Source organism: Macrobrachium nipponense, chromosome 12 (genome assembly GCF_015104395.2).
Source record: "Macrobrachium nipponense isolate FS-2020 chromosome 12, ASM1510439v2, whole genome shotgun sequence".
NCBI lineage: Eukaryota > Metazoa > Arthropoda > Malacostraca > Decapoda > Palaemonidae > Macrobrachium > Macrobrachium nipponense.
This window is the reverse complement of record NC_087205.1, coordinates 3,630,524-3,649,638: the sequence shown is the minus strand read 5'-3', so window position 1 is coordinate 3,649,638 and position 19,115 is coordinate 3,630,524. Positions and strand designations below refer to the sequence as shown.

Sequence of the window (19,115 nt, the reverse complement as noted above, 5' to 3'; positions counted from 1 at the left end):
CCTAAAAGAGGGTCTTTTACCAAAATAATAATAATAATAATAATAATAATAATAATAATAATAATATAATAATAATAATAATAATAATAATAATAATAATATGTGTATCAACAGCAACAATTAAGTAAAAAAATTAATATTTTATTTAGTCTTTAGAAAGCATTTGATATTATTACCATTGCACCCATAGCGTTGTAAATGTTGGTACTAATAAAAGCAGCTACAGACATCAAGTCAATACGCTTAGGGTTGTTACGTACCATTCCAAAGTTCTGTCTAAGGTACCTTCATTATACTTACCTATATAAAGACCAGTGAAGGCTAAACAACAACAAGTCTAAACAAAGACTTTTATTACCCACAGGCTACCATCTCAACATGCAAAGTTTACAGTGAGAAAATATTAATTCCCCATTCGCTTTACTAGAGTGGAAATATAAAATTTAGGCCAAATGTCAAGCGCTGGGGCCTATGAGTCATTCAGCACTGAAAATAATTTTGAAAGATTAGTTTAGAGAGGGTGGAAAGTAATATGGAAGAGAATATGAACGGGGGTATTGTAAAAGGAATGAAAGGGGTTGCAGCTAGGGGCCGAAGGGACGCTGCAAAGATTCCTAAGTAATGTCCATCGTGCGCTGCGTGAGGTGCATTGACAGCACTAACACCCCTCTCCCCCAACCAACCCAGCCCCCTACAGGCAATAAGTTTTATAACAAGGATATTTCTTCATTTTCCAGGTGGATTTCTCTCGCCTACTTCACTTGGTACTTGGGGGACCGCACCATTTGTGTTCGAGGAGGAAGAAGGTAGGTGGAGACTAACATAAAGTATTTTCACAACTCTGTTGCTGTTTAGATTACGCTGGGCTTATGCCAGCAAGGGTTCTTGCTCTTGCGAGCAATCCGTAAGTCTTTCGACTATATCCCTAATGTTTCATATTTAGACGCCGATGAAACTGGCTGTCTAATGTTCATACACAATCCAGCACCAAAGAAACTAGAATAAGATAGGCGAGGGAGAAACGTTTGGACTGAACCTCGCTACAATGAAATGAAGTGTGGATCTGCTTCCTGAATAATAATAATAATAACAGGCACGATCCCAAGATCCCTGAAAAGGAATCTGGAAAAACTAGAGGCTGAAGTAGCTCCAGGACTCATGCAGAAGAGTGTGATCCTAGAAACGGCGCACACAGTAAAGAAAGCGATGGACTCCTAAGGAGGCAGGTTGCAACCCGGAACCCCACACTATAAATACCACCCAGTCGAATTGGAGGACCGTGATAGACGAAAAAAAATGAATAAATAAATAAATAATAATAATAATAATAATAATAATAATAATGATAATAATAATAATAATAATAATAATAATAATAATAATAATGTTGATGATGACAATGCTCAGATGCTTAAAATTAGGTTCAATGTTAGAGGAGAAAAAAATAGCAGAGTAAACGTACTACCATATGAAAAATCAACAAGAGATAAGAAACATTTTACAGCCAATAATTTGAGCACTTAGCCAATAAAATTCCTTGATGTAAAATTTGTATACCGCTGTTATTCCTATAAATGGTGATCTGATTAACGATTAAGAAATCCCATTGACCATCAGCTCAGGATATCAGAGCGACAAGAGGGGATTGGCAACTCTCAAGAAAACCAGAACAGCCATCACATAAATGACAGCTCAACGAGAAGTTACAGAAGACTTCTGGGCCTTGACCCAGGCTAACATCCCAAACATCTCTTGAAAATGGGCCACAGATAGGGCCTGAAAGTACTCGAGTGTGTAGTAAAACTAAATGTAAATACTTAGAAGTAAACAAGTTACAAAGTGATTTTGTGGGTTTCTTTTTCAACATTGGTACGTATTTGATTGCCCTAGAAATGCTGATCATTTTGGTAATATGTAAATATGGAAGTACGTTTATAAAATCTCTCTCCTTTTCTGTTATTTTATGATGAAAACCAAGATGGACAAAAGAGACAAAAAGAGAGAATTAGCAAATGCCAGTGTCAACTGGTTTTCACTGGTAGTTACCCATCCAAGAGCAGTCCACACCCACTGTAACTCTTCATTCTTTTCCGCAGAATAGAATGGATAAGGAACTGGTCGTTATGGAGGAGTTACCGGGACTTCTTCCCTGCCCACTTGATCAAGACGGCAGAGCTGGACCCTTCCAAGAATTACATCATGGGTTACCATCCCCATGGCGTCTTGTCAGCTGGAGCCTACTGCCACTTCGCCACCGAGGGAACCCACTTCAGTAAGGTACGCCTATAGAAGATTCACATCAACCGTGCATTTGATGTCTTGAGAGAGACTGAGAGTTTCCAGCCCTGTGATTGGCTTATCAACAGCCAATCAGGAGCGTCGTAAGGGACGGGCCTATAGACATCAAATGCACGGTTGATGTGAATCTACTATAGTATATTTTGAATGCTTGTTAAAAGAAATGGAATGGAATATAAAATCCAGGCCTAAAGACCAAGTGCTGGAACCTATGAGGGCATTCAGAACTGAAAGGGAAATTCAGAATGAACATTTCTTCAAAGTGTAACAATAGGAAAACCTCAAAGCAGTTGCACCATGCAGCAATTGTTAGGAGGGTAGAAAGGAAGATGGACGAAAGAGAATACGAACGGAGCTACAGTTAAAGGAATTAAGGACGTTGCAAAGAACCTCAAGTAATGCCTACAGTGCACTAATGGGGTAGTTAAAGTTGCCAAGACCTAAAACATTATTTGGTGATTGCTATTTCGAGTCTAAAATATTGATGGTGAAATAAGTCTAACGAATAATAAAGCAATAAACTTTGACTTTTTAGTTTTCAACATACAATGGCTATGAATAGCGAAGTGATTTCTTTGAATAAGAACCTTCCATTGACTTTATAATCTCATTCATGTCTCTTAATTCTGACCACAGTATCAAAGGAACATCCTCGAAAATGGCATCTGAGAGTATTCATAATTTGCACTGCAGAGATTCCATAACTACTCCATTCTGATATTATTATTATTATATTACACACACACACACACACACACACATACACACACACACACACACACATATATATATATATATATATATATATATATATATATATATATATATATATATATATATATATATATATATTCCCATTACAGTCATCCTATTCGACTGGGTGGTTTTTATAGTGCGGGGTTCCGGGCTGCATCCTGCCTCCTTAGGAGTAATCCATCACTTTTCTTAATATATATGTACGCTGTTTCTAGGAGCACACCCTTCTGCATGAGTCCTGAAGCTACTTATTATTATTATTATTATTATTATTATTATTATTATTATTATTATTATTATTATTATTATTGTTGTTGTTGTTGTTGTTGTTGTTGTTGTTGTGCATTTGATTCTTTAATGTGTTATTGTTTTTAAATCCTTGAAGAGTTCCAGAAACTATTTGAAGATTTACATGAAAAATCATAACCTCAATACCAGGTAGCTGAGAGAGAGAGAGAGAGATAGAGAGAGAGAGAGAGAGAGAGAGAGAGAGAGAGAGAGAACACCTGATGACATATCGTATTCCTACAGGTATTTAAAGGACTCACACCTTACCTCTTGACTCTGGAGTGTCACTTTAAGCTGCCATTCTACAGAGAACTCTTCATGGGCACAGGTAAGATAGATGTCAGTGTTCTAGTCATAGCTGGAATCTAAAAGGGAAGAAAGGACAAAAAGATTACTAATAGATGATTACAGAATTTCTGAAGGATATCCATAATCTTTTAATTTCCTGAGAAAGCTTCCTTACATGCTGCTCTCTCTCTCTCTCTCTCTTCTCTCTCTCTCTCTCTCTCTCTCTCTCTCTCTCTCTATATATATATATATATATATATATATATATATATATATATATATATATATATAACGTATGTAAAAGGAGCCCATAGAAACGTCAAAAAATATGCCGAGAAAATACTATATTTCAGAGACTGCTGCTGTCTCCCTCTTCAGGTAGCTGAATGAGAAAAGTTACAGAAAAGGTGGTATTTATACCAAGAGATGCATCCACAGGTAAGCCAATTTAGTTCACTCCCACTGATAATCTTCCTTTAATCATCTTAAGTGTTGGTTGAATGAAAACTTTATCAATGGCATCTTTTATCCCATGCGCCCTTTGAGATGTTCATTACCTGTCTCTGTTTAATCAAGGCCGATTCCATCATCTGACTTTTGTACCGGCAGTTGCTCGGAAAATCTAACCCTTTTGCATTTACTTACCCAAATACCTTAGCTAAATCCGTTAGTAACGTCCAACAAAGGACATCCCCCAAGGACACAGGCGTTTACGAAATCCCATGCCTAGACTATGGCCAATCTTACATCGGATTTACAGGAAAATCACTTCCCCAGAGATTAATACAACATAGACAGTCAGTTTGGTATGGACAACAGAACTCAGCTATTTTCAACCATATAAATTAACATAACCACAGAATAAATTGGAATTTGTCCCGTACAATTTATAGCAGCAACTGCTGGTACAAGAGTCAGATGATGGAATCGGTCTTCATTAAACAGAGACAGGTTATGAACATTTCAAAGGGCGCATGGGATACAGATGTCATTGATAAAGTTTTCATTCGACCAATGCTTAAGAGGATTAAAGGAAGATTATCAGTGGGAGTGACCTAAATTGGCTTACCTGATGATGCATCTCTTGGTATAAATACCACCTTTTCTGTAACTTTTCTCATTCAGCTACCTGAAGAGAGAGACAGCAGTCTCTGAAATATAGTATTTTCTCTCTATATTTTGGCGTTTTTATGGGCTCCTTTTATTAGATGGAATTCTGTTGTAACGGAAAATTTTTACCAGTCTATATATTATATATATATATAGATATATATATATATATATATATATATATATATATATGATATATATATATATATTTATTATATAAAATTATATATATCATATATATATATATATATATATTATATAATTATATAATAATGATATATATCTTATGTTACTGCCACCTATTTGACTGGCTTCGTGCAAAAGAACCTGGGATGCAAAAATTGTGAATAATTTTTATTACAATACAAATGATAACAGCCGAACACCTAAGCAAAATATGTCTGTATATACAGACAGACATTCAGAAAAGCACTGTTCAACTATTAAACCAGCCACACAGACAAAGTACGAGGCAAAAGGACAGAGACCAGGAGAAACAGCAAGAATGAAAGATATCAGCAGAAAGGTGGATTTATTTTTCGTTTAGTAAGGTGGCAGTTGGTCACGGGTCAGAGGTTATGTTTAATGTTAATAATGTTAATGTTAATAAGCTCATAAGGTCAGTGAAAAGGTAATTCAAAACATAAGCCTACATATATGTAATATACATCTGTTAAGCTTGTCGGCATATGCTGGTAATGTTATATATTTCTGGCACTAAATCTTAAAAACATGAATAAATCAGTAAAAACATAGCCAATTTTAGTTTACACTGTGAGAAGCACCTTTATAAGAAAGCCTGATAAACCTAGATGTTTAAGAATGTTACTTTCAACCTTCAGGAGCCGTGAGTGCCACAAGAGCCAGTATGGACTACTTGCTCTCACAGGAGGGAACAGGTCGCGCCCTCTGCCTCGTTGTGGGCGGTGCCAAGGAGTCCCTCGACGCGCATCCGGGACAAGATATCATCCTGCACCTCAGCAAACGCAAAGGATTTTGTAAAATGGCTCTCAGACACGGGTAAGAGAATGGTCATTTTTATATCTTCGTTTTCAAAACTATTGTATCTGAATCTGTTTTACCATTATGTACATCTGATGTTTTGGTAAATTGACTTTTTTTTTTTAATAAAGCGTCAGTATGCGAAGCTGTAAAGACTGTCGCTTATTCATTTTTAATTTCATGTCTGCTTCCTACTTGTACATTCTAGTCATGAATGTAGCCATAACTCGTGAAGGCAGAGAATGTCACAGCAAAATCCAAGTTACAAGGGAGCTGTTAATTAGACTTTAGCAGTTAGGAACTGTTTCGCGTTAGACTTGTAACTCCTTAAGAATGTATGTAGGGTCAAAGATTAGTATGTTCATACATTGGTAATTGAAATGTTGGACATAATTATTATCTTAATGTCAATATTTTTCCCATAACTCTACAAATGAAGCCTAACACCATTGTCTTACCTGTGACTGTATTGCTGATATCCGAAAATAAGCTGACTTTATCACAATTTGTTTACCTTTGATCTGCTTACTCTGTTTAGTGTCAATAAAAGGAAATCAAGTCCCGATATTACTGGAATCGTGACATTATGTTCGTAGTAATTTTACAGTAAGAGAAAGACCTGTTTCCTTTGAAAGCTAAACTTTTTATCAGAAAATGCTACATATCTTCCGTTTCCGAGTAGATATCTGTATAGGAATACTATAGTAGATTCACATCAACCGTCCATTTGACGTCTAGCCAGTCCCTTACGACGGTCCTGAGTGCCTGTTGATAAGCCAATCACAGGGCTGGAAACTCTCAGTCTCTCAAGACAGTTCATATATAGGCAGGAGGTATGTTCCACCTCTCCTGGGGGATCAGGAGAGGTGGAACATACATCCTGCCTTTGTGCAAGGTTGATGTGAATCTACTATAGTCACAGAAATAGAGGATAAATATATGATTATTAAGACAAAGAAACCACTTTTTTTTTTCCAGGGCATCGCTAGTGCCAATGTTCTCCTTCGGCGAGAACGAGGTCTACGACCAGGTTCCTAACCCACAAGGATCTTTGCTCCGTAAGGCTCAGAACACCTTGCAACAGGCCTTAGGACTGGCGCCCGTCATCTTCATGGGCAGAGGCATATTCCAGTACAGTTTTGGAATTGTGCCGTTCCGGAAACCTATCTATACAGTCGGTGAGTCCTGCTCTCTCTCTCTCTCTCTCTCTCTCTCTCTCTCTCTCTCTCTTTATACACAAGATCGCCATAAAAGGCCCATTACACTCTGGTATAAAGCTAAGGACTATATTTCGGTGGACAAACTTCCACCCTTATCAAGTAGTGATACGCGTGGAAATTAGTCCACAGAAATATAGTCCTTAGCTTAGAACCAGAGTGTTTTAATGGGACTTTTATACTTGAGACGTATCCTGTTTTAACAGAAGAATTTATTTACATACATATACATATATATATATATATATATATATATATATATATATATATATATTATATATATATACTATATACACACACATATATATTATATATACTGTACACAAACAAACACACACATATAACATATATGTTTTATGTATATGTATGTATGTTTGTGTCCAGTATACATAGACACAAATAAATTATTTTTCCCGTAACCTAGCTATTAATAGGAAAATCCTTCGGCAACAGTATTTGGAACATGCACGGGCGACGAGTTGCAATAAACAGGAAATTCACGCCCGCAAAATAAAAGCAGGCAAGCTATTACACGGCAAAATCATTTGTCAGATGGACGTGATTACTGGAAGTGGGTCGCGCTCTGAATGTGGTTAAAATCGCTCAATATTGGTTCCAAAACACTTCATTTCAAAAATGCCTTTTTGTAAATGCTTACGAAACTATCTCTTACCTATTTTTTTATTGAGTATTTTCGTTCACGTTTTATATTAACCATTTCGTTTTCGGATTTCAATGTGACACTTATGAAAGTATACGTAATTTACGGCCTTTTATTTAATTGAATATGAAATTTAGGCCAAAGGTCAAGCGCTCAGTCCTATGAGGTCATCCAGCGCTGAAAATAATGTTGAAACAACTGTTAGGAAAGGGTGGGGAGTAAGATGGAAGAAAGAGAATATCAATGGAGGCACAGTAAAAGAAGTGAATGGGGTTGCAGCTACGGAACGAAGGGACGCTGCAAAGAACCTCAAGTAATGCCTACAGCGCACCGCTTGAGGTACACTGACGACACTACCCCTCTACGAAGATTGCTATTTCTAATGCATAAATTTAAGAATAGTGCTTCCTAGAGGGTTTGATTCACATGTTTCTTAATAGTTTACTAAGCATTTGCTCCATTTTCTAGCAGTACTTCCGAAGCTGAAAACATTCTAATGGACATAAAAGCCGGTATTTCTTAGTTAATTGTAAATTGAGAACTTTCTAGCTTTTCGTAAGATAAATCATTCATTTACAATAACAACTCTTTAATAAAATTTCCACTAAATTAATATCAGGAATTGAAGTTCTCTTATGCTTGGAAATTCACTAGTTGCATCTATTCACTTGGAATATTTCGTAATACTTTCTCTGAGTGATTCATTGTTTACTTGAATGATTAGGAATCCTCCGGAATCACAGCTGCAATTCCCTCGAATGAATAATGTGAATGAAATGTTTTCAGGATATATCTAGTTGTTTATTTCGATGTGTGTCATATCTTATTCTATGGAACAGCCTCGGTTGGTCTTATTTCATTATTATTATTTTACAATGTAAGGCACTAAATCACATCAATAACTTAATTAGCAAACCTCAAAGAATGGTTTACTTATAAGTGATGAAAAAAAAGACATGACAAACTAATTGTACGGTTAGATTCAAATCTTTGAGGTTGCAGTGTACAATTAGTTTCAAATTTTTTAGGTGGCTTGTACGATTAGACTTGAAAATAATTGTACAATGTAACTTCAAAGACTTGAAATTAAGGCAACAGCAGATATTGGTTTACTTTTATTTCTGTTTTTTTATTTTACCTCGGTGAGGTTTTCCATAAAATTTTTATGTGGCTCCACGTTTTGAGGTCTACTTGAGGAGAGGAATTTTGAAAATGATTCCTTTAAGAGTCACTCACCTGTTGTAGGTTTATGATTGTCAGACATTTCTGATCTCTTCGTTCATGTTTCGTTTGTACTATTTTAGCACAAATACTCCTTTCTAACTTGCAATGTTCTTACGTATATATTTTTACAGATGCTTTGCCATTTCATAAACCGTCTCGTCTTTGTTTGTTTCAGTTTTTAAATTAATGTTTTACTTTTCCATGCCTTATTCTCACGACAGACATAGCTCATATCACTCAGTTTTGAAAGGACAAGATATAGCGACCTAGTATCGCATTTTTTTATCATTCATTTCTGGCTGATAATAAGCTATTGACACTATGGTAATTTCCTTTTTTACAGTTCATACTGCAGGCATGTTCATCACTAACATATTTTGTATTTGTCATCGTCTTTGTTAAGTATAGTATATCTTAGTTTAACCTGACCACTGAGCTGATCTACAGCTCTCCTAACGCTAGCCCAAAGGATTAGATTTTTATTTACGTCTTTGTACCAATATCGTTTGTGTTTCCTTTTACTAACTTACCTCTTCATTTACTCTACTGAACTAGAACCCACAATTTTGTTGAAGAATTTAGTTTGTTTGATAGTTTATTCACTTACAATAAGTTTATTGGCTCTTTCCCACAGTGGGCTCAGCCATCGACGTACCGCAGGTGAAGAACCCCACCTCACAGCAGATCGTGGATCTGCACGACAGATACACCAGGGCAGTCATCGACCTGTACAACAAATACAAGGACAGATACAGCGAGCATCCTGAACTCCAGATAAAGATTGTTTAAAGATGAAAAAAATAAACATGATATTATAGGATTTGTCTCCGTGATTTGATGGAGACAATCAAGTTCTTTCTTCTGCAGGAGTTTGTCTTCGTATTTTATGTCGTGTTAAAGTCTTCATTGTGTGGCTGTAAGAATAAAGATGTAGATCGTGTAGTGATGGGTTTATTTATCTTGCTGGTGGTCATTCTGCATTATTATCATCATTCTGCATTATTATCATTATTATCATTAGTTCCGTCAAATTCAAGCTGAAAGGGCAATTCGAATGAAATGCTACCAATTGACTCACTGTTGGGTTAGGTTCAGGGAAAACCTCAGGTACAAGAGAGAGAGAGAGAGAGAGAGAGAGAGAGAGAGAGAGAGAGAGAGAGAGAGAGAGACGGGTAAAACCTCTTAACTTAACGAAAGGACCGATGAATGAAGAACTAATCTGAGTAGATTATGTGAAGAATAAGTTTGCCCCAACATAAATATTCTAGATCTAACGATAGGCTCTGATGGAATGTCGTAGCCATGATGAAGAGAAAGAACCAGAGCCCAAAACTAACAGCCTTTGAAACGAAAGGAATGAAAAGTGAAAATAAATAAAAAAAAAAAAAAAAAAAAAAAAAAAACTGTTAAAACCGACCAACACTCCGGTCCGATCACAGCCTAACAGGAAATTCCAAGGAGTCGCCTTCACATGACCTCTCCACCGATAGGGGCATGTGGTCAGTGGCCCCAATTTAGACCGTCTTGCCTTTACCAAATGCAGTTTTCGATGGCGTGAATTGTAAAGGACAAATGGGACTTTAATACCCAAAGCATTCCCCGAAACACGAGACTTACCTGAAAACCACGGAACTCTACACAGCAGAAGACAATGGAACAGATACCCAGTGTCCTTATCTAACCCCGAAGGAAGTGATGACCTTGCTTCTTAGAAGGCTGGAAGGGGAAACCAGAAGCAATAAGAGAGTTACTGAACCTGACTTTTCCATGGTACATAGAGATCTTACTGTGATTATAGAATTGAAACTGTTTTGTAACCAAATATTGCAAAAATACAAGAACAATATTCTCGGCCATTCCATTGAGGAGTGACAGATGTGTATTTCTGGTGATAGAAGTTCACTCTCGACGTGGTTCGGAAGTCACGTAAAGCCTTTGGTCCCGTTGCTGAATAACCACTGGTTCCATGCAACGTAAAATCACCATACAAACATACAAACAAACAAGAACAATAAGCGTACTGAAGGAAAGGGATAAATCCTTTCCCTTTCACCTTAGAGAGACCCCGTAGGAGGGTAGTGTCATCAGTGCACCTCATGCTGTGCACTGTATAGGCATTACTTAAGGTTCTTTGCAGCGTCCCTTCGGCCCCTTGCTGCAACCCCTATCATTCCTTTTATTGTACCTCTGTTCATATTCTCTTCCTTCCATCATACTTTCCACCCTCTCCTGATAATTGGTTCATAGTGCAACTGCTGCAAGGGTTTCCTCTTGTTACACCTTTAAAATCTTTCGACTCTATCAATTTCCCTGTCAGCGCTGAATGACCTCATAGGTCCCAAAAATTCTATATTCCATTCCATTCCACTTTGGAGAGAGAAATACTGGGGCGTGTAGGAGAGCAAGCAAATAACTCCTCCTCCATCACAATGAGTCAAAAGCCGCAGGTAAATTGCGGTCTTGCGGTCAGGTTACTTCTATTCTCACTCACCTGATTGTTATCAGCATCAATCAGCTGATTCGAACATCATGGGACTCGCTCGCTCGTGCCGTCTCTCTCTCTCTCTCGCCCTTTTTCATGTATAGGTTGGCATTCACTGCAGACTGCATATGACGTCGTTGGTCACTATACTCGGTTTTTTTCCCATCTGTCCACCCGCCTGTGGTGTTTGCGTATGGTAACACTGCACCCCGGGCTTTAGATAGTTACATTCAGCTTACATTCAACATTTATAATAATATCCTATTTCGGATATTAACGGTGTAATTCGCATACAGTAAATTATTAAAACACTTTTCAGCTGCAAATGTACACCCAGATATCCTTTCATTTACCTTAAACTTACACAGCGTAACTATTTAAAGCCTGGGACGCAGTGTTACCATGCGAAAACACCACAGGCGACTGGACAGATGGAAAATACAGAGTAGTTTCTACATTCTTCTCGATACAGGGATAATGACATGAAGCGTTTGGAAATCCTCATAGACTTATTTGGAAAGAAGAGCGAAATTCTCTCTAATCACTGGGATAAATGTATGTTGCCTGCAGTTACACATATGGCTATTCAGCTTACTGAAAAAAGATTACACTTATCACTTGGATTACACTTATCACTAAAATAAACGAATGGCTGAATTTAATATAGAATTTAGGCCACAGACCAAGCACTGGGACCTATGAGGTCATTTAGCGCTGAAACGGAAATTGACAGCAAAAGGTTTGAAAGGTGTAACGGGACGAAAACTCGGCAATTAAGATGGATGAAAGAGAATATAAAAGGAGGAACAGTCAAAGGTACGAAAGGGGCTACAGCTAGGGGCCGAAGGTACGCTGCAAAGAACCTCAAGTAACACCTACAGTGCACAGCATGAGGTGCACCTACGGCACTACCCCTCCTACGGGATAAAAAATGAATGACATTCTCTGATCCTTATATTAATCCTTAATACTAAGGAAGACATAATGGAGCCTTCGGTAAGCCTAACAGTACCCCTATCACTGGATCGACGTGTTTGTAGATTGAAGGACTATGGCGTAAACAAGACTAATCTATCTTCTGTGGATGTTTATAAAATGAAACTCATGCTTACTTATACTGTCTGTTCGAGTGATTAAGAGTTAGTCTTGTTTGTATTCGGATAAAGGCTTCGTCACGTATTTAGACAGATGAGTAAGTTCAAGGGATGACGTGATAACGCAAATAGCACCATTCTGTTGCTTATTTGTTCCTCACTGTGACCCGTTACAGTCCCACCGGTGCTGACCAACCCAATATTTTTCAACTTCACGGATGGTGAGGCCAACGGCTATGTAGCGAGGGTTACCACCAATCACATATTGCAGGCATGCCTAGAATTTAGGCCAAAGGGACCCTATGAGGTCATTCAGCGCTGAAAGGGAAATCGATAGTAAGGTTTGAAAGGTGTAACATCAAGCAAACCTCGCAGTTTCACCAGGAAACAATTTTTAGAGGGTGGAAAAAAGTTAAGTATATCTTAGTTTAACCAGACCACTGAGCTGATCAACAGCTCTCCTAGGGATGGCCCGAAGGATCAGATATTTTCACGTGGCTTCCTAAGAACCAATTGGTTACTTAGCAACGGGACCTACAGCTTATTGTGGGATCCGAACCACGTCGAGAAATGAATTTCTACCACCAGAGATAGATTCTTCTGATTTCCCGTTGGCAGAGCGGGGAATCGAACCCAGGCCCTGAGATCGGTAGTCAACCACGTAACCGACTCATCCAACGAGGAACATGGAGAGGGTTGAAAGTCAGATGGAAGAAAGTGAATACGAACGGAGATACAATAAAAGAAATAAGAAAGGTCGCAACTAGGGTCCAAAAGGAAGCTGCAAAGACCCTTAAGTAATGCCTACAGTGCACCACGTGACGTGCACTGACGGCACTATCCCCCTAAGAGGGCCATGTTTAGATACAGTAAGTGTATTCAAAATCTTTCATATATAAAAATTAAAAGGTAACCAAGTTTGAAAGGTAAAACTATGAAAATTGCCTCTTAATATATCTTAGTTTTACAAGACCACTGAGCTGATTAACAGCTCTCCTAAGGGCTGGCCAGAAGGATTAGATATTTTTACGTGGCTAAGAACCAATTGGTCACCTAGCAACGGGACCTGCAGCTTATTGTGGGATCCGAACCACACTATATCGAGAAATGAATTTCTATCACCAGAAATAAATTCCTCTGATTCCGCGTTGGCCGAGCCTGGATTCGAACTTCGGACCACCGGATTGGCAGCCGAGCGCGAAAACCACTCGTCCAGCGAGGAACTGAAAATTGCCTTACCTAATTACAATTCACATAACCTACTTTTATAACTGCTCAGTTCTTTTTAAACCATTGATATCACCTTAGGCCATTTCATATTCAGCAATATCAATGTTTGCTGAGATTTTATCATTCTAATCAGGAAAATAGCCGAGTTATCGCTACTTAGATAAAGTATAATTCAACGTGAGGCTATTTTTTAGTGTTGGCTGGTGATTGGCAATGAAAGTCACATACCACTACGATATAAACTCCCCGGGAAAATGTGGTTTCATAGGCATGGAATTAGCAACCTTATCTTTAAAAAAAATAAATAAGAAAATAAAAAAAAATAAAAACCTTGCAGCAGACCGTAGGAGACCGGCGGAAACGACTATGCGTCACAATGAGACCAGAGACTGCAACAGAGAGACTTAGATACTGTGATAAATCACAAGAGGTATACGATGGGTCTCTGTTACGCCAGTTTTGGAAGTCGAAATGTTTAGCTTTCAGTTCATCAACAGTTAAATGACGAAAAACCTTCTAGAGGTAAATCCTGTAAGATCTGGAATTAAATAATTGAACTTTATCGACCAATAAGAAATACCAGAAGAGGAATATTTAACATGACCTGCCCTAAGCGTCAATTATTTTTTAGGAAGAACGTTAAAAGATTGTTAACTCGTAAAATAAGCTTCCAAAAAGTTTCCATAGAATATTATGCCCATATCTGACAAAAGCAGGCAACCCAAAGTTAGAAAATTATAAACAAACATATAAACACAATCTAATGACCATTTTTTAAAAACTAGATTTATTTCTATTTAAATTGCCACAATAACCTTTAAGCTCCATCTTTTTATATACTTTTTGAATACGTTTGTTACAATAAAGCATAAGATCCAAACGAAAACAAATGAAGAATTTCTCAAGCCCAAGGAAGGATTCGACTTTGCCCCAGATATGTCATAATGAGGTTAACGCTTAACCCACTTGACCACAAAGAAAGAGTGACAAGCGTATAGGAACTATATGAAGAAATGTAAAAGTTAAAAGCTCATTCTGACTCTTACAAGTAAGTAAATACTCCCCTACATACATACATACATGTGTGGTAAGCTATAAAAGCCTTCGAATTCAACACAAGCCTGCAATAATAACGACCAGTATAATAAGCCCTATTAAAAAGGATTGCTGCATCAGCTCCATTAATTTTGTACGGGGCCTTCGCTATTTTCCTTATCCAGGATTTCTCAGTGTTGCTAAAACTGGCAAGAGAGAGAGAGAGAGAGAGAGAGAGAGAGAGAGCAACGTGTGGTAGCAGTAATAAATTTAATTCAGTATGACTCTACCGGATTTGACGATCCCTTTTGGCACGTTGCTTGCCAATTGTTAGCAACACTGAGAAATCCTTGATAAGGAAAATAGAGAAGACTCTATACAAAATTAATGAAGCTGATGTAGCAATCCTTTTTAATAAGACTTGTTTAAAAGAGGGTCTACTCTCGCGTCTTTCGCGACTTCGTAAAATCCGCTCTTGGGGAAACCGTTCATTAAAACCACGGAAGTCGTGGAACGTGGTGGTAGGATATGCTGGAATATCCCCTATTCATAACATTTGCGGGGTTCACTGAAAAGGAATGTGAAAGGGTATTCAGAACCCATGAAATATAACGCCGGTAATTCAACCGAACGATTGCAATTTCATCAGCGCAATGGCATTTGCCCAAGCTTGATACGCATTCCTATTGTGTGTGTGTGTGTGTGTGTGTGAGTGAAGTTTGTTGCTAAGCGCCGCTGAAGTTTAAATCCGCGAAATTCCGTCTTAGTTTCCTGTGGTATTCTGACCTAGACCTGGGTTCACATTTCACAAGTAACCAGAGTTGTTTAGTGATACCAAACTGCACCTTTTCTTTCCTTCTTTGAATCTACAGCTGAAAACCCTTAATTTTTATCATTTTTATTTCACTATTATTATTTCATTACTATTTTTTCAATTAACATTATTTTCCTAACTGAATTTTTACGAACATATCAACAAACTATAAACCCATGGGAGCCCGCAGATAAGGGCAAGAGGGGCTACTTGACCCCAGCCGCCCCCCCCCCCCCCGCCCCCCCTGACATCCTGGAAAGAATCTTCCATTTTACAATATATTCCTTCAGCTTGAGTTAATTAAAGGTATCATTATACATTGTATGATAATTTGTATACAGTATACAACTGCGTTGTTCTTCCCAGAAATATCTGAATTCGGTTGAACAGTATATGGAACTATTAAAAAAAAAAAGTCAATGTAACGATGTATTTTTTTTATAGCATCGTGCTCACTAACTAATTGGCATCGCAATTACACGGCATATAATTTATTTATATATATATATATATATATATATAATATATATAATATATATATATAGAATATATATATTATCTCTATATATATTATATATCTATAATAATATAGCATATATATATATATATATATATCTATATATCTATATATTCTATTACTCCATATATCTAATACTATATATATCGATATATATATTATCTATATCTATATCTATATATATATATTCTACGATAGATATCTATATCCTATATATATATATATATATAGCTCTCTCTCTCTATATATATATATATATATATATCTAGATATTATATAGATTATATATCTAAGATTATTCTATATAATCTATATAGATATATATATATAATATATCTCTATCGATATCTATATATATTATATATATATATATATATCTTATATTAGAAATATATATATATATATATATATATATATATATATCTATATAGATCTATATATATATATATATGATATATATACTATATATATAGATATATATATTATATTATCTATAGTATATATAAGAATATATATAGATATAATATATACTATAGATATGAATATATTATATAATATATATATAATTATGTATCTATATATATAAGATATATATAGATATATATAATTATAGATATATATATATATTATTATATATATATATAGTATGAAACCACGAGAGAGAGAGAGAGAGAGAGAGAGAGAGAGAGAAAAGAAAATATTTGAAAAGGTGATAAATAACTAAGCATTTGAACATCAGAAAATTCCACGACTGCTCTGTGTACCGCAAGTTTCTAAACACTGGCAGTCACGGAAGCTTATATGGTGCTGACAATCATAGGTGGTCCCCCATCCACGTATTGACCACAATCAGTATCGCTAAATTTCGCTGATCGAGTGACCTGAAATGTAGCGAACGTTCTACTGCATTTCATTTCTTTTGAGTTGATTACCCAGAATGAAACGGCAAGTTCTACTTTATGAACTGGACTTGATAAAGGGTTAAATGGTTGGCCTTCCAGTCCTATCGAGAGAGATGTTCTGGGAATGACCAGTATAGGAGAGAATTCTAACTGTAACGAAGGTGAAGTACATTTACCCTCAAGGCAAAGACGTCCAGACTTTGATTTGATAAATATCTCGCCTGAAAACACGAATTTCACGGATCAGCAATAACATCCTTCGATTTGATCCACTTAAGAATTATTCTCCCGGCCATAAGAATCAAGAAAGTGATTTTGTAAGAGTTGCCTTGAAGATAATTTGATTTCAAAAACGGTACTGCAACACATGGAACCCCGTAGGGGGAGAGGGTAGTGCCATCAGTGCACCTCACGCGGTGCACTGTAGGCATTACTTAAGGTTCTTGGCAGCGTACCTTCGGCCCCCCTAGCTGCAACCTCTGTCATTCATTTTTACTGTACCTCCGTTCATATTCTCTTCCATCTAACTTTCCACCCGGTCCTAACAATGCTTTCGTAGTGCAACTGTGAGGTCGCCGTCCTGTTACACCTTTCAAACCTCCTTCACTCTCAGTTTTCCTTTCAGCGCTGAATGACCTCATAGGTTCCAGCGCTTGAATCGTATATATTCCTATCCTTCCTACAACACACACAAATCCCGCAGAAAAACAGCGTAGCTTAGACCTGAATTCATAACGTGATCTTATGGCAGATAACACAAATAATAACGAAATCTATATTTTATTTACCACGGAGTCAGTTGCAGGTTTGTTTTCTTACGATGAAAATTACGTTATATGCATTATCGCTTCGAGAACGAGCGTTTATATAGAACTTCTTACTAAACACTGGCCACTCGCTCCTGTTTCCTTTGGTTTCATTATGACTCAATGGTGATTACCTTGTGTGTGTGTGTGTGTGTGTGTGTGTGTGTGTTACAGGGGATATGTGAAATGACCAATTCGATTAGGAACAGTTGAACCCCGAGGTCTAGTACTAAACACGGTGAAACAGTGATTCACCTACACCCACATCTACGCCGTGTTTAGTACTAGCCCCTCGGGAGTTAAATGTACACACATATAAATATGTGTATGTAAAAACACCCAGTGAAAAAGGATACACTGTACCTCTGTATATAAAGAAATGCATGAATATATAGGTATATAAATACACATACACATGCATGAATATGTTTGTACACAGATCCAATGCAATAGTAACTTCAAACCGTACAAGGCTAAGTGAATTATGAATAAATGTAAATTTCACGTACAAAGGTATCAGTACGTATAGTTATTTAAATTAATACTAATAAGCACGAATATCTCTGTATACATAAATACATTCATATATAATATAACCAAGCATAAAGAAGCCAAGAGTCAAAAAGCTTACAAACTAGTATAGCATTACTTGAATCAGTCCACATAAATGCATAAATATACAGGGATATCCTTGCTCATAAATGCCCATATTTCTGTGTGTATAGTACAGCAACATACGTACACATACATAAACGCATATATCTCTGTATTTACAGAAACACACAACCACGTCCTACCAACAAAATTCTTGCAAGTATACTCTGCTTATACATGCGTATACTCGGGTACATGAACATCATCTTACAGATATGAAAACAAAGTAAATAAGACTCCTGCAAGAACAATCTCACAAAGAATGAAGTTTGGTGTCTGTACGTCAACCCATCTCTACTTTACTCAAACGAACCTTCCCCTAAAAGAACCGAGTCCTGACCTGTATACGTTATTCCATCAAGACTTCTCCTCGGCATTGTCGTTTGCTTGACCCCGCTGGCACGGCTGGCATTGTTACACGGCATAATGGACCCCTGCAAATAAAGGCTATTATTTTCTCCATTACATTAGGAAGTCGATCATTTGGAGAGCCAGCCAGTCATGACAGGGGCTCACAGAGTTAAAGTAGTCTCTGTCTATGTGCGCGCGTGTGTGTGTTGCCCTCTCTCGCTCTCTCTATGTTTTAAGATTTATTTCCGAGAGCTAGAATTTTCTCTCTCTCAGAAATTATTTTAATGAATGCCCTCACTCTCTCTCTCTCTCTCTCTCTCTCTCTCTCTCTCTCTCTCTGAGGAACTGTTTGTAAGAGCAAGAATACTCTATCGCTATCTCTCTCT

General features: G+C 37.1%; 1 protein-coding gene and 1 long non-coding RNA gene across 2 annotated transcripts in view; one reads left to right on the top strand and one right to left on the bottom strand.

The window, feature by feature from the left end:
• The window catches only part of LOC135224300 (2-acylglycerol O-acyltransferase 1-like), a 26,503-nt gene extending 16,717 nt beyond the window's left edge, over window positions 1–9,786 (top strand). Inside the window, exons 4-9 of the mRNA XM_064263154.1 lie at window positions 738–806; window positions 2,097–2,277; window positions 3,586–3,670; window positions 5,583–5,760; window positions 6,721–6,920; window positions 9,479–9,786. Coding sequence (XP_064119224.1) covers window positions 738–806; window positions 2,097–2,277; window positions 3,586–3,670; window positions 5,583–5,760; window positions 6,721–6,920; window positions 9,479–9,633 — 868 coding nt within the window. The 3' untranslated portion in view covers window positions 9,634–9,786. The remainder of the gene's footprint in view (window positions 1–737; window positions 807–2,096; window positions 2,278–3,585; window positions 3,671–5,582; window positions 5,761–6,720; window positions 6,921–9,478) is intronic.
• LOC135224301 (uncharacterized) overlaps window positions 3,578–19,115 on the bottom strand; it is a 26,831-nt gene continuing 11,293 nt past the window's right edge. The window contains exons 2-3 of the long non-coding RNA XR_010316697.1: window positions 18,719–18,812; window positions 3,578–3,707 (exon numbers count right to left, since the gene is read on the bottom strand). This is a non-coding gene — a long non-coding RNA (uncharacterized LOC135224301). The remainder of the gene's footprint in view (window positions 3,708–18,718; window positions 18,813–19,115) is intronic.